Source organism: Zonotrichia albicollis, chromosome 5 (genome assembly GCF_047830755.1).
Source record: "Zonotrichia albicollis isolate bZonAlb1 chromosome 5, bZonAlb1.hap1, whole genome shotgun sequence".
NCBI classification, from domain to species: Eukaryota; Metazoa; Chordata; class Aves; order Passeriformes; family Passerellidae; genus Zonotrichia; species Zonotrichia albicollis.
This window is the reverse complement of record NC_133823.1, coordinates 59,059,404-59,073,733: the sequence shown is the minus strand read 5'-3', so window position 1 is coordinate 59,073,733 and position 14,330 is coordinate 59,059,404. Positions and strand designations below refer to the sequence as shown.

Sequence of the window (14,330 nt, the reverse complement as noted above, 5' to 3'; positions counted from 1 at the left end):
TTAAAAATATTCTTAAAAATGCCACTCACTCACCAAGAAACAAACATCAGAAGGAACTGGAAATCACTGCTTTGCCACCACTCAGGTCAGACGCTGTTGCTTTGCTCCTCCTGGCAGAAGTCAGGCAGCACTTTCCAAGCACCACCTGCATCAGGCCACGCTGTAATATCCCACAGGCACAGCCAGCTCACTTGGACATAAAACTAGGCACAGGTGCTGGAATCAGCCCAGGGGCTGAGCACCAGCTGGCACATCTGAAATGATTTCCAGCCCAAGGGAAATGAGAGAGGAGTGTTTGGAAAGACCTTGTGTGCAGAGACTTTCCAAATGTTAGTAGCCCTCCTTTAGAGAACTAGAAACGCTGACTAGGCTGGAGAGCAATAGATGGTGTGGACTGTTTGAGGTGTACTGGAGGGATGATTCTCTTCTTGCTGTGGACTGGACTGGGCTGAGCAGCCCCCTTCTTTTGCTGGTGATCTTGCACAAACACGTGGCTCTTGCTTTGCTGGGTGCAGAGAGATGTGACTACCACTCATGCCCCACTGCATGGTTGCCTTCCCACTGCCAAAGCCCTTCTGTCAGTGAGCCTTCAAAAGGGAGTATGACTGACCAGTTCACCCAGAAATAGCTCCTCACTTCCCCTCTCTAAACACCTCTTTGAAAGCCTGTTCCATCCATACTTTCACTAGGAGCTCATTCCTTCATCTGCAGTGGGAAAAGCAAATAGAGCTCTCTAGATTTTCTTGCTTTGAATGAGAATGTTCATTGAACAGGCCCTGAGACTTCACTATGACCTTCGACTTCCTTAAAAACACTGCAGGCTGAATGGAGCCTCCTGGCAAGACAGATGAATCCAGCACTGGCATGCAGACCCCAGTGTTGGTGCCCTCAAGAGAGAACGGAGACTTATTCTAGCAATTTTTATTATGTCATCTAAATACTGCACAGAAAAGGGACAAAGGTGAATTCTTGAATCACTGTAAGAATGTTTTTTTTCTCCAGGGCAGGCATGTTAAGTCCACAGATATCAATACCATAGTCCCTGGTATATTCTAACAAGCTTTGCACCAGCACACATGATGATAGTTCCACCTACACTTCAGACAAGTAGGTAATGATTCTGCAGTGCTCCCAGAGATAATGATCTTGTGAACTGATTTACCTAAACTTGAGAAACTAGCTGCAAGACAGCACATAATCCTGAGACACCTTCACACCAAATAATCCTTAGCACCTTGATCTGACTCTGGAGTTAGCCCTGCTTTGAGCAGGCAATTGGATTAGATGACCTCCAAGTGTCATTTCCAGTGGATAATCTGTGATTTTGTGATATGACTGCTATTGAGACAGCACATCTGTGAAGAAACAATGGAAAGACCTCAGATTTGGGACTGGGGGTTCAATTAGAATTAACAAAATCCTGGCAAAGATTTTTGATGACTCTTGTGATCAATGCAATGCAAACACAGTGGAAAAGCACTGGACAGATGCCTAACATTCAGAGAAGACTTGTGGGATTGTGCTTTCACTTTGAGGCAAGGATATCCTTTCCTGTGCGTAATTCCTCTTCAGAAGCTCCCTGCCATTTTCTACAACAGCAAATATACAGCAACTATTGTACTAAACATAATATTTCCCCAGATATCCAGAATCTGCAAATATAAGTGTATGTATTCCTTATTGTATATGAGGTATCACTGTGATGTTTTCTACAAAGATACAAGCCATTAGAATGATGAGGAAAACTTTCAACATAACAGCTAGCATTCAACACAGAAATATTCAGAAGAAGCTGTCCATAAAGAATATGTACTTGGAATATGCAGATGATTTTAAGGGCTGTCCCCTGCTGTGTTTCAGGAAGAAAAGTTTAATGGTAACAGGATAGTCAACACATCAACTAACACTAGAGAGCAGAGGGTAAGACTCATATGTCCATCCAGGTAAAATTAACAAAGCAGACATAAATATTATCATACTTTTTGTATACATTAGAGGTACAATTTCATAAGTTCTTCATTTCAAAGGATGCTATTTACCCAGAACACAGTCCTGAAAATTCCAGAAGTTATTTTCAGATAGTTGGGATCTGATAGCCCTGCTTAGGATCTATTTCAGGACAGAGTGAAGATGATTGCTATACTGTAAGTAGGAACTACAATTTTTTCCTTGATTTATCTCAAAAACTGCAGAGGAGACAAAATTGCTGACTCCTGAAAGAATTTAGTGGTTGAAGCCTCCTATCTGTTGTAGATATTTGCCCTAAGAGCCATGCTCCTAAGCAAGGCAGTCCTAAATGTCTCTTTGGAATGAAACTGGTTTGTGGTTATGCATTTCTGTACTACCAGCAGACCACTTAACACGGACACTTCTGGTACTGGAACTGTCTGCCTGCAAACATAGGTGGAAAAATCATCTAGATGAGAAACTTTCCATAGATTTAGGGCCAGAATTAGAACTTGGTTGTGAAGATTCATAGTAGTTTCAACAGAAAGTTGCATGCCAACTTATTTTATCTTGGAAGACAGAAAATAACACAAACAAAACATCTTTTGGTCTTCTGAATTTTAGCTAGACCATGCCATCACAGGAATATTCCTGAAAAAAGCTGGGCAGAGTGACTGGTGGTAAATAGGGCATGAAATGGGATAAAGACATCTTTAGAGTTTCTAGGATCCAACAGGGCATACAGATCATAATCCAAGTAGCTCCCAAAGGAAGTGACACTTCACAAATGAATCACAAAGTGCCATCTGCATCACACAACTAAAACTGGTGGCACAATTGAAAAATTATATTTTTACCTTTATCTGTGTCTCTTCTGTGACTCCAAAGAATTGAAGCAAAGGGAAACTTCTTATGCTCTTCACAGCAGTCATTATCAGGTTGGCATGCCTGCCTTGTCAGAGCCTTTCTAAGCAACAGGCACCCAATGACCTGTGGAAACCAGAACTGGGTGTGAACGCTTTTGCACCCCCCTAAATAATTTTGCTAATGAATGCAGATGTGACAATTCACTTAACCACATTTTGTCAATTGGACTTGACCACTGCCTTTCCTCTTCTTCAAGTCTGATGAGCGATGGTTTTTCTGACTAAATAAATCCATCCTTGTGCTCTTGTAGTATTTACAGCAATTTTCTATTAGCCAAGCCTGGTTCTTATGAGTCAATAATCAGTGACAAAGGACAGGATGATTAGTAACTCCTGAGCTTTTGAAATAAACTGATAGCAGCAAGCATCTCTCCTTCCTGCCTGGACTGGGGAGGCAGGTCACTCTCCAATGTTTAGGTATTTCTAACAGAATGGTTAAATTTATGTGCATCACAATGCATTCAAACAGATGGAGTATGAGAATATCCAGGTACTTCCTTGGAAAACATCTGTCTACCTGTTTTTCTTTCCAGAAAAGTACACAAGAATCATAGCAAACTGTGACATAAAGAAAAGTGGGGACAGTGAAATGTCCCAAAGTAGAATATGTCAAAGTATTACTTGTATTACCTAATCAGGTAACCAGCTTTTCAACCTGACAAAAATTCAGGGGATATATTCCCTGTAGACTTTTGCAAAGCATTTGGAATGATGTCACATGGGAAACAATTAGTAGCTGCAAGAACTGTGAGCCAAACATGAAAGTAGCTAAAAGCAGAAATGACAAACAGAAAGTCATTGGCCTGGATGGATTTTACTGGTGGCATTCCTCAAAAGACTGTCCCAGGACAAATTTAACATAACTGTTTGGCACAAAAATCAAAGTATACTAATGAAATTTTCTGATTAAACAACTTGACAGGCAACGTCAGAGCAAAAGAGTAGCTGGAATAGTAGCTATGGGACAAAATGTAACTGCTGAGTGCAATAAGGAATAGCAAGTTTTTGCAATGAACCAAAAGCTTACCAACTGAAAGCAAGCAGGAGGAACTCTGAGACATATTGCTAGGACTGCCAGAGTTCATGTATGGGAATGTGTCACTCAGATCCTCACAGCTGCTTACAGGCTCCTTCATTTCGTGGTGTTACTGGCATTGTTGCTTTGATGCAGAAGCACAGAGAGGTAGGCACACAGGCCACAAAATCACACAACCCATATTAAAAACATACAGAACATGCAAAGAATAGAAATGTCCCAAAAGTTTTTAGGCGGGACATGGGATTTTGGATTGAACCATAAGAAATTTGTTATATGGAACATCCAGCAAGCCCACATCAGCCACTCACAGGATAACTGCAAAAACCAGAGGAAGACAGAAGCAGACAGTGAGGATACTAAGATTAGCTGCTTTCCAGGCTTCAGAGGACTCCTAATGGTACTGTTCATCCAGAAATGACACAAGTTACAGTTCTTGTATGAACCTTCCTCATTTCTGTAGATGTGAGGAGTTATGGGTCTAGAGCTGGCTTCCACAATCACTGGCACCCAAAAATGCATGTAGAATAGATAAGGGAGCAAATACTTCTGGTTATATCCATAGTGGTTTCTCTTCATTCAGAGTGGAAGAATACATTCCTACATTGCACCTGAGCCATCCACTTGTGGGTTGGAGAACTCCTCCCACAGGAATTCCTGAAACAAAGGGAACACCTTCTTCCCCAACCTTGACTGGCATTGCTGATACTCATCCTTCTGAATTATGGAAAGAAGCTGAGAGGAGGCACCTTCCCTGCAACCTGTGGCCTGAAAGACACTTTGCAGCATGAGGTCCTTTCCACACAAATGAATGTGTGGATGTGATGTTTGCCCTCTTAAGGTAAGCTAGAGCAAAGGACAGCTATACAATTCCTCCTCAGATGCTCTCTTCTCATTACAACTTTGTCTTGCCTAGGAACTTTCTTTATAAAGGTTTACTTCCAATCTGCTGGGGAGGAAACAGAAAAGAGGTCAAGAGGTGTCCCAATTTGCTCTGTGAGCTGCAGAGCCCACAATGGCTGTATACGCCAATGGATTTATGTCCCGTGTTCCTCATGCTCCCCCTCAACTGCATGGTGTCTCCTCTTCATATCCACCACTCCACTTCCAAGTGCTCCTCTGGGGCTACAGGAGGAACACTCTTCCCAGCAGTATCTCAAGTTCTTTCTCATCTCCTTTCACTGTGCCCCAATCTCCTCCACTTAGCACCTGTAACTCTTGGAAGGATTACAGTTGCTTTTTTTGGCATGCCAAAGTCAGAAGGGAGTACCCATTGTTACAGAAAACAAGGGAAATAGCAACTCAAAATATTGAAAATTGCTGAATCTCAAAAAATTGCTGAGGCAGCTGGGCCACCAAAATAAGCTGACCAATTTTCTGCTTTTTTTTTGTATATCTGTACAAAACACTCACATTGGGTTGAATTTCAACTCACTCATATTTTCAGTTCTTCCAAAATATTAGTATTGTGAAAAACAGATGAGTTTTCTGTTTGCCTCCCAAAATATAAAATTTCTATTCTCAGAACATAGTATGTCAGCAGTATGAAGATCTGGGAAATTTCATTGTTATTTTCTTTTAGAAAAGATTCTTGAAAACATTTTAAATTTCTGGAACCGAAATATCTGATTCTCACACAAATTCAGACCAATTTTCCCTAACCTTGAAGAAAACTTCTCAGACAAGAAATGTTCTCTAGAGCATCAAAAAACCCCACACTTCTGTATTTACCTTCAATTGCAAAGAAGGGGATCACTACCTATGGCTATTTTACAGATGGAACTGAAGCTCAAATTACTTACCTGCTGCCAGACAAAAGCGTGGTGGAATATGGAACTGACTACAACAGTCCTATTTTCCAAGGCAGTGCCTTAAACACGGCACCATTTTTCCTGCAAGGCCCACACAATCTGCACGATGGAGAGAGAGACCTCGGACCACAGTCCGACCTAAGCTTTGACCTGAACTTTGTGTTTTGCTCTCACCTCTTGCAAATTGTCCACACAGAAACAGTGTATATTCCACAGCACTTTCTAAGAAGCTGGAGAATATTTTCCTTCCACAAGCAAACATACTTTTTGGGTTGTGTGGCACAACAGAAAAAGCCAATACAGCTTTTCATTTACTGCTGCATCTGCATGTTAACATGAAGGTCAGTAGGAATGTACACAATAGAAAGAAAATGAGTAGTTAATTATTGCTAGACTGCAAGAAGGGAAAACACATGCTTTAATTTGGTTTAGAAAAGAGCAAAACATGAGAACTGCTTCTTCTGGGCTGTTTTTTCATAGGAGGGCATACATAGAGTACAATTCATGATAACTGTGAGCTATTTGATGTGCTTTGAGTATCACAGATAAAAAATCCCCTCCCATCATTTGGAATAATCTCAAGCAATAATTACAATATTCAGCAAGAAAAATCCCACTTGATTTTTTCAACATCCTGTGGGATTTTTCTTGCTGAATATGATACTCATTTACTGAGATTGTTCCTACTCCCACATGTGCATAATCTGGCAATTTGCCCATATCTTTTGCCATATTTACTCCTTCTCATGTGTTTGTACTTGAAGGTTTCATTACATTGTCAACAATCTGCAGTGCTTCAAAACAAAGCTGTGTTTAGACTAAAATGCTAGATTTGCTCTTTATGGTACAAGATTTAATAATTTCAAAACATCGGCATGCAACAGACCAAAACCTAGTACAACCAATTTCTCTTGGGATGTTAAACCACTGTTTAAAACTTTCCTTCAGTCCTTCAAGGGATGGAGGTGTATTTATTTGCTGTTCACCATCCAGCTATAATAAATAAGCAAAATGCATTCATGTAACAGGGTAGAGATAACTGCTTTAAAAACATTCTAAGAAGGCATTTTTATCAAAACAATCAGAACAACTTGGCCCAAACTAGCAAATTCAGTTGCTCTGCAGAATGCAGGCCTATTCCCTCCCAATCACCAAATTAATAGTAGTTGGAGGTTATGAAAGTAGTAAAGAACTCTTACTTCCAGAGCAAGGTAAGAGTCCTGGAGAGCAGAGTTCACTACATTGAACTTCACTTATCACTGATTCCTGAAAGAAGGGGCTTATGTCAAGCATCCATGAGCAGAACAAAGCATTGTCTCAAAGGCAGCTGCAGGACTAGAACCTAACACAGGATTTTTGGGCAAGTCTCCAGGCAACTGGCACATGCCAGAGCAATCAGAACATTTCAGTGTAAATTCTGGATAATTGTTGGAGTACGTACCTTGTTGGCTTCACAGTTTTATGCAGACAGAATAGCAAAAATCTGAAAAAGACATTCACTATCCCAATGCTTTAAAGCCATGGTCCATCAGCCCACTTCATCAGGTGGAACATGAATGGGAAGTAATGCTCATTAATACCAATGTACACTATTTTTAGAGTTTAGATTCACTTCAGTAGTGCTCAACTGATATAAACTGATGGAAATTCTGTACAAATTGGCAATTACAAAACTTACCAAGCTTTTCTGCTCCAGAAGGAATTAGTGATCATGACCAACAAACATGTTTAGTTCCATAAATGCCAAATAACTGACTTCAGGTACTCAAATGTTTTGCAAAATTTAGGTAATATGAAGGCAAAAAGCTCAGTACCTGCCACCAGCAGCCACTGCTCAGAAGCCATCCAACATTTTTCTAGGCAAGATCCAGACTCAGCAAATTGCTCAACTTCACAAAGTAAATGAGTAGCAGAGATTGTCTTATCTCTTAACCCCAAACTAAGTAATTTCACATTCTCTGTCACATCATTTATACTGATGGTTCCACACTACCATGATATATGATTTTTAAGCATTTGTGTCACCAAGTGACAGAAGGTGCATAATGGAGAAATTCCCACATTTGCTGGAAAATCTTTGGTTTGCAGCTTGACAGTTATAGATGGAGTATCTGCATTTCAGCAATGTTTTATTTTCACTGAGGAGGTATTTTAGATGAAAGAACTTTGCTGAAATGGTCTCATTCATTAATGTTTTGTTCAAGAAAACTAAAAATCTAAGGCTCCCTGATTTCTGCAGTCTCACTGAAGAAAGGTTTAAATTATAAAAACTTCTTTTTCAGCTCTATTCTTCTTTTCACAGCAAACACTGAATTAGCTGTGTGACAATGTTGCACTGTCCCATATAATGAAATTTCAGACTGAAAGAGGGTAGGTGTAGATGAGATATGAAGTTCTTCACTGTGAGGGTGATGAGGCACTGGAACAGGTAGCTCTGAGAAGCTGTGGATGCCTGGAAGTGTTCTAAAGCCAAGCTGCATGGGGCCCTGGGCAGCCTGGTCTAATGGAAGGTGTCCCAGCTCATGGCAGCAGGGTTGGATCCAATGCTCTAAGGTTTAGCTTTTGTATTTTCCAGATTCTGTACTGACTTAGTATAACTCTGAACTTCATATAAAGTGTTACAAGTTCTCTTCACAGTTTAGTTAGGCAGAACAATACTTTTCCAGCCTGAGAACCAAGGACACCATTGCAGCTTCGGGCCCAAAAAGTTTAAACAACAGCGAACTGAAGAAAGCAATTTGGGAGGATGGGACTTCATAACTTGAATGTGTAATTGGACAACTAACCCCAATATGTAAATGCACCAAAACTTCTAAAAGTGTGAAAACTCAGACCAGGCATCCATCTTGGGTGGAACAACAGCCAGGCTCTTTTACTGCCCAAGGTGTATCCTTTGAAGACCTTTTAATAAATACCTACTTTATTCCTTTAACTCTGCCTAGCCTCTATTCCAGGCAGCCTCTCAAGGCATCAGAACTAGATGAGCTTTAAGGTGCCTTCCAACCCAAACCAATCTATGATCCCTACACTGAATGGGTACACTCACTCTGGCTCCAACCATCATGCAAAATGACCTGAGAACCCAAAGGAATCAAACATGGCCACATTTTCCCAGCGGGCAAACAGAAAGTATCCTAATGCTTAGAGTGATAATAGAAGACTAAATAAAAACTGAATCATAGGAGGAGAGGTGTGTCTGAGTAGGAGAGTAATGACAAAGACAGGTAGAAATAGAATAGCAAGTAGCAGAATGGCAGTTTGGGAAGTAACACTGTAAACATGGAGTCTTTCATCTGTTGTCCCAACAGAAGTGTGTGACATCCAAAAAGATGACAAACATCTGCTAACATTAGGAATAAGACTCTGCCCATACATTTTTCAAAGCATACAGCATCCTGCAATGACCTTTAAAATGTTATGTGTCATAATTCTACTTACTTAGCTACATTAATTTTATCCAAGTTGACTCTGTTTTGCCTACAAAAGTAACTGGTAAGAAATGTCCTTGTGTTTATCCAGACCCACGAGCTCTGTTACTCTGTTTTCTCCCCATGTCCACTGGAGGAGCAGGAGTAAGAATGGCCAGGGGGACACACCTGGCAGGCAGCCAAGGTATCTTCCACACATTTGCAAAACAATGAAAAAAAGCACAAATTGGTTTAAATTTTTTAATGTACAAATTTACATTCACCATGTTGTAACTTTCAAACTAGGGAGGAAATTGTTGCAGTCTGCATGATTTACTCTATCCATAATTCTAAGTGTACAGATTAGAAGAAAACCCTTTTCCCTTTTCTCAAAGAAATAAATATTTCATTTCTATAATCAATAATCATTCAGCTTTTTAACAGTCTGTGAGCTATGCACCAGCATTCTCTCTCAAAACTAGCATGTTTTAAAACTAGCATCTCTTGGGATTCCAACCAGTAGTCTTTGTTGCTCCTCATGTGCCCACACAGCATATTCAGAATTCTGCTCCAGCGACACCTAAAGACACACTTCAGTGAAAGAAGAAGCAGCTGAAGACGTCCATCTTCAGTTCTGCAATCCACCCAGCTGCCAATTACTTTCTTCTAAATGGATCCGACCACACTTTTAACCCTACAAATCAAACATCAGAATAGCAGCAGTTGATAATTTAGAATGTTGGAGAAAAAAAACCAAAACAGGTCTGCTACTCCAGCTTTGGATATTATAAATAATGAAAGAAGCCAACAATTTCTGCACTGAATTTGCACCTCTGCTTAAACTTACAAAAATATACAGAAAAACAACCTCATCTTGATCTTAAACTTCAGATAATGGAAAAATGTATGACATTCATAGGTAAGGTGTTCTAAAACCGTTGGATCATTTGGAATTGCACCTTACACTTAAATTTGTCCAGGTTTCCTTTTCAACTAATGGATTTTGTAACTCATCAGCAGCTAAATTCAGATGAAAAGGAGAACTTACACTAAGAAGAACTGGCCATTAAGTACCTGCATCTTGGATAAATGAGCCAGTCTAGTCCTCTTGAATGTTCAGTAAAAAAGAAAGGTTTACAAGACCTCTATTTCACCCCACTTCTCTTCAGCATTTCCCCCACTTCTCTGGAAAGCAAGTTCTGCAGTAATGATCTAACCAATGCATGTAATAAGGTCATGGTTTAATCCTGTTTGATTTTCACCTGCTGCTGATGTTAGGCTTTCTCAGAAACAAAAATACCCTTTAACAAATTCATATATTACATGTTCCATCAAGACAGGCACTCACATCTTTAACCAAGAAATGCCAGCCTTGAGGAGACAAACCATTTAACATTATAAAAAAAATGAACTACCAAGGATAGTCTGCTATACTTGAATTTTACTTCCTCACATGCTTTTCCAAGCCTTCCACTGTCAGCAGCAAGGATCCAAAAGCTGTTAGCACTGCATTCCAAATTTTCCTTCACATGTAGTGGACTTCTGCATGGCCCATCCACCCATGAAGCCAGAAGGCACTGCCAAAGTGCTGATGAACTGTGTTCCAGCAGTTTGGTATTCCACAAAATTAGGGTGCAACATTGCTTTTTATAGCTACAGTTCAGCCAATCCATGGTTCTCGCTCACTCTGAGCTGCTTCAGAAGTGGAAACTGGCCTCTATTTAACAAAGTGTGAAGACAACAGATACTCTGCAACTTATTTGGCCAGTTAAGTCACTTTAAGATGAGTTTCATTAAAACTGTAGCTTTTCAGTGAGGAATTAGCCTGAAAAAATAATTTAATGGCAAGTTCATTAAATATGTTTTCACTGAATGTATTCTTCACTGTATTATTTAAATCCATACAAATACTGAGGCCGTACTTCAAGAGAGTCTTTAAAACAATTGATGCAAACACATAAATCAAGTGTACCTGCAGGCTGAATATCCTCTTGAACAATACCAGCTCGGTTTATTGACTGCTCATTCTCTGGAAAACAGAACAGAAAGGACACTACTAAAAAAAAAAAAAAAAAAAAAGAAAATACCAGATATATTGATTGCACCTAACAAAATAATCTTGAAAATTTTATTAATTCGAGATGCTACATAGTAAAGTTCTGTTGAGTATCTACCTACAGAATACAAGTATAGTATTCCTACTTCACTGAGAAATCAATAGCTAGTCTGTTTTGAGAGATTACAAACAATAAGATAATCATCCTCAAACAATGCCTACTGTTTAATAAAGATGCCAAAACACCTGCCATGGTCCCAGCACCTAAGGAATGACTAGTACTTTTAGAAGTTCATTCATATGCTCAACATAAAATGAGTAAAAATATTTTTTTTCTTTTGGCCAACTCCCGTTTTCAGGCCCTGAAAGATCTTGCAAACGGATTTCATGACAGCACCTACAAAATTACTGCTTGTAAACTTTGTGAAATTCAGCATCTGAGGGATATTTTCCCATACACGGGGCCTGTCTCAGGCTTTTCTTTGTTCTTTGAATGATTCAACCACTTCCACAAAGAGAAATGGAGAAAACTACACTATTTCCCTTACTAAATGCCCCTCCTTTTTTTCTATTTCCAGTCATGCACTTCACCACCAGTGCTACTCTGAAGCAGGAAGTCAAAGCTCAGGTGGATTCACCTTTTGCCCCCATCACTGAACTTCTGAGGCCTTTAAAAACCTGCAGGATGCACATTCCCAAAGAAAGCTCAGAACTAATCTCACCTTAAAACTGGTATTTTTCATTATTCTATCCCAATGGGAATGCACTGGCACTACATGTTATCAGGCTGTCTGTGTACAAGCCTAATGCTACTGGAGACAGCAGTATATCACAGTAATTGATTCTCCTTGCAAGGGCTCAGGCACTAGAGGAGCATCCAGGCTCTCCAGTTCTGTTCACTGAACATGGTAATTCCATTTCATCCTTTTTAGCGGACAAAATCTCAGGAACCTGTCTAATTCCAAAGGAAAAGGCACAAAACCCAGAAAGGGAGAACAGAATAGATTAGGGCAGCAAAGGAGACTTCCTGTAGGACATGAAGGAAAAGGATATTCAGTCTTGAGTAGGAACTTGGATTAGAAGAGAGGCAGGAAAAATAGGAACCAATCTGAGAGTTCTGGGGACACACTTGGGTTGAACAGCAGGAGCTGTAAACTGGTCAGGCAAAGAAACCTGTGCAAAAACGTAAGAGATGATAAATACACAGACAGGACACAGAACAGTTAATAGGGAGACTGCTGTGGGGCCTGCAAACAACTTGGAAGACGGGTAAGCCAGAAAAGAACAAGATTCAGTCTTGGTGACAGGAGAGCCACCTCACAGGATGGGGAAGAAACAAAGTCTCACAATTCAGAAAATCTGTGAAAATGTCACAAAGAACAGCTGTCAAGCCCCTCTTTGTTTTAGTTAATCCATGTGGAAAAGGCCTGTGCTGACAGCCTCAAAGTTTCATCATTGCCACTAAACTGGATAAGCTAGATACTGACAAGAAAATATTAGAAACAGCAAAGCCACCAACTGAGGTACTAAAACCCTACAAAATTATAACATTTCCATATAAAATTATGGAAATGTGCACAATTTACGGTTCATATCAGCAGACTGAGACCAGTTCTAGCAAATCATCACAACTGGCTGCCAAGTTTTAAGTTAGATTCTCAATGGCAGCTGGAAAACAGAACTCAAACAGCTCATAGAATCATTGAATAGTCTGGGCTGGAAGGGACCTTTAAAGGTCATCTACACCACCTCTCCTCACAGAGCTGGAACATCTTCAGCTAGATCAAGTTGCTTAGAGCCCTGTCCAACCTGATCTTGAATGTTTCCAGGTATGGGAAAACCCACCACTCCTCTGGGCAACCTGTTCTAGTGGTTCACCACCACCATCATAAAAAATGTATTCCTTCTATTTACTCTGAATTTACTCTGTTTCGTTTGAAACTATTACCTCTAGTCCTATTACAACAGGGCCTACTAAAAAGCCTGCCCCATCTTTCTTACAAGCTCTCTTCAAGTATTCTATAAGGTTTTTCTGAAGCCTTCACTTCTCCAGGCTGAAGAACCCAAACTCTCTCAGCCTTTCTGCATGGGAGAGGGGCTTCATCTCTCTGACCTCAACTTCTATAACAGCGTCTCAGTCCTCCAAGGAACAACTAAAGGATGTTGTACTGGCTAATAATCTGAAATAAGAGCAACAGCCAGCTGTATTATTTTCGTTTTCAGGTATCTCCTAGACGAGCAGAAATCCCCTAGGGAGTCACTCGCCGAGAAGCAGTCCCGCATTCCCCCAAGACCGGGCACAGACCGGGCCATGGCCCAGCCAGCTCGCCCCGCGCACGGACTCACTGTACTCCTCGGGCAGCAGCAGCGGCCGGAAATAAATGGGGTAGAAGGCGGCTCCCACCATGGCCACGAAGGCACCGAAGATGCCGATGGTGCGGGACAGCGCGGCCATGGCCGGGCGGACGCGGAGCCGGGCCTTCCGGGGCACGGCCGGGCCCGCCGGGAGAGCGCCCCCGTGCGGCCGGCGGGGCGCAGCGCGGGCACGGGGCCGGTGCGGCCGCGCCGTCAGCCCGGCCCGGGCAGCCCGAGACGATGCGCCCCAGTCCCGCCGCCCCGCCCTAAAGCGCCTCGCCCGACAGCGGGAGCTGGCCCGGCCCGGGACTGTCCCGGTAGCGCAGCGCCGAGGCGGGAGGGCGGGGGCCGCCGCGGAGCCGCCAAGGGAGTGGGCGGGCGCGGCCCTGCGCGGGGAGCCCTCCCGGGCCACCGCCTGGCGCCTGCTGTACGGAGCTGCCCGGAGCCGCCAAGGAGCTGCGCAGCACGGCCAGGGCTAGGCGTCTTCTGGCCCAGCCCCTGCGCACCTGCGGCGGCGGAGTGGGGCCCTGCCCTGCCCTGCCCTGCCCTGGCGTGCCCGGGCGGCGGCCCCTCCTCCAGGAAGCCGGATCTGCCGCATCCTTGTCGCCGGGCCGGCCGCGCAGTCCCTGCCGCGCTGGGCACCGCCGCAGCGGCAGCAGCAGCAGCAGCATGCGGCCCCCGGCCGAGCCCCGCCGCCCCGCTCCGCTGCTCCTCGTCCTGCTCACGGTGAGTGCCGCCGGCCCCGCACCTGCCCCGCGGACATAGCCCGGGCAGGGCCGGCCCGTGCGGGGC

At 42.5% G+C, this 14,330-nt stretch overlaps 3 protein-coding genes across 4 annotated transcripts in view; 1 reads left to right on the top strand and 2 right to left on the bottom strand.

Annotated features, from left to right (window-relative positions):
- Positions 1-109, bottom strand: part of RBPJ (recombination signal binding protein for immunoglobulin kappa J region) — a 138,508-nt gene extending 138,399 nt beyond the window's left edge. Inside the window, exon 1 of the mRNA XM_074541829.1 lies at positions 34-109. Within this exon, the coding sequence (XP_074397930.1) occupies positions 34-47 (14 nt within the window). The 5' untranslated portion in view covers positions 48-109. The remainder of the gene's footprint in view (positions 1-33) is intronic.
- A 9,265-nt stretch (positions 110-9,374) lies between these two features.
- SMIM20 (small integral membrane protein 20) lies at positions 9,375-13,664 on the bottom strand. The gene is made up of 3 exons (XM_005485029.3): positions 13,530-13,664; positions 11,100-11,156; positions 9,375-9,821 (listed from the first exon to the last, which is right to left on the bottom strand). The coding sequence occupies exons 1-3, from the start codon at positions 13,636-13,638 to the stop codon at positions 9,784-9,786; spliced, it is 204 nt and encodes a 67-aa protein (XP_005485086.3). The 5' UTR covers positions 13,639-13,664; the 3' UTR covers positions 9,375-9,783.
- Positions 13,665-14,123: 459 nt separating this feature from the next.
- The window catches only part of SEL1L3 (SEL1L family member 3), a 34,359-nt gene continuing 34,152 nt past the window's right edge, over positions 14,124-14,330 (top strand). For both annotated transcript variants that reach the window (XM_074541828.1, XM_074541827.1), the window contains exon 1: positions 14,124-14,264. In XM_074541828.1, coding sequence (XP_074397929.1) covers positions 14,208-14,264 — 57 coding nt within the window. In that variant the 5' untranslated portion in view covers positions 14,124-14,207. The remainder of the gene's footprint in view (positions 14,265-14,330) is intronic.

Bases quoted from the DNA above. Each gene is read 5' to 3' on its own strand.
- SMIM20 (XM_005485029.3), bottom strand. From the start codon at position 13,638: ATGGCCGCGCTGTCCCGCACCATCGGCATCTTCGGTGCCTTCGTGGCC. The intron at 11,157-13,529 runs GTGAGTCCGTGC...TCTGTTTTCCAG, and splicing joins GCTGCTGCCCGAGGAGTACA to AGAATGAGCAGTCAATAAAC. The intron at 9,822-11,099 runs GTACACTTGATT...TTTGATTTGTAG, and splicing joins AGAGGATATTCAGCCTGCAG to GGTTAAAAGTGTGGTCGGAT.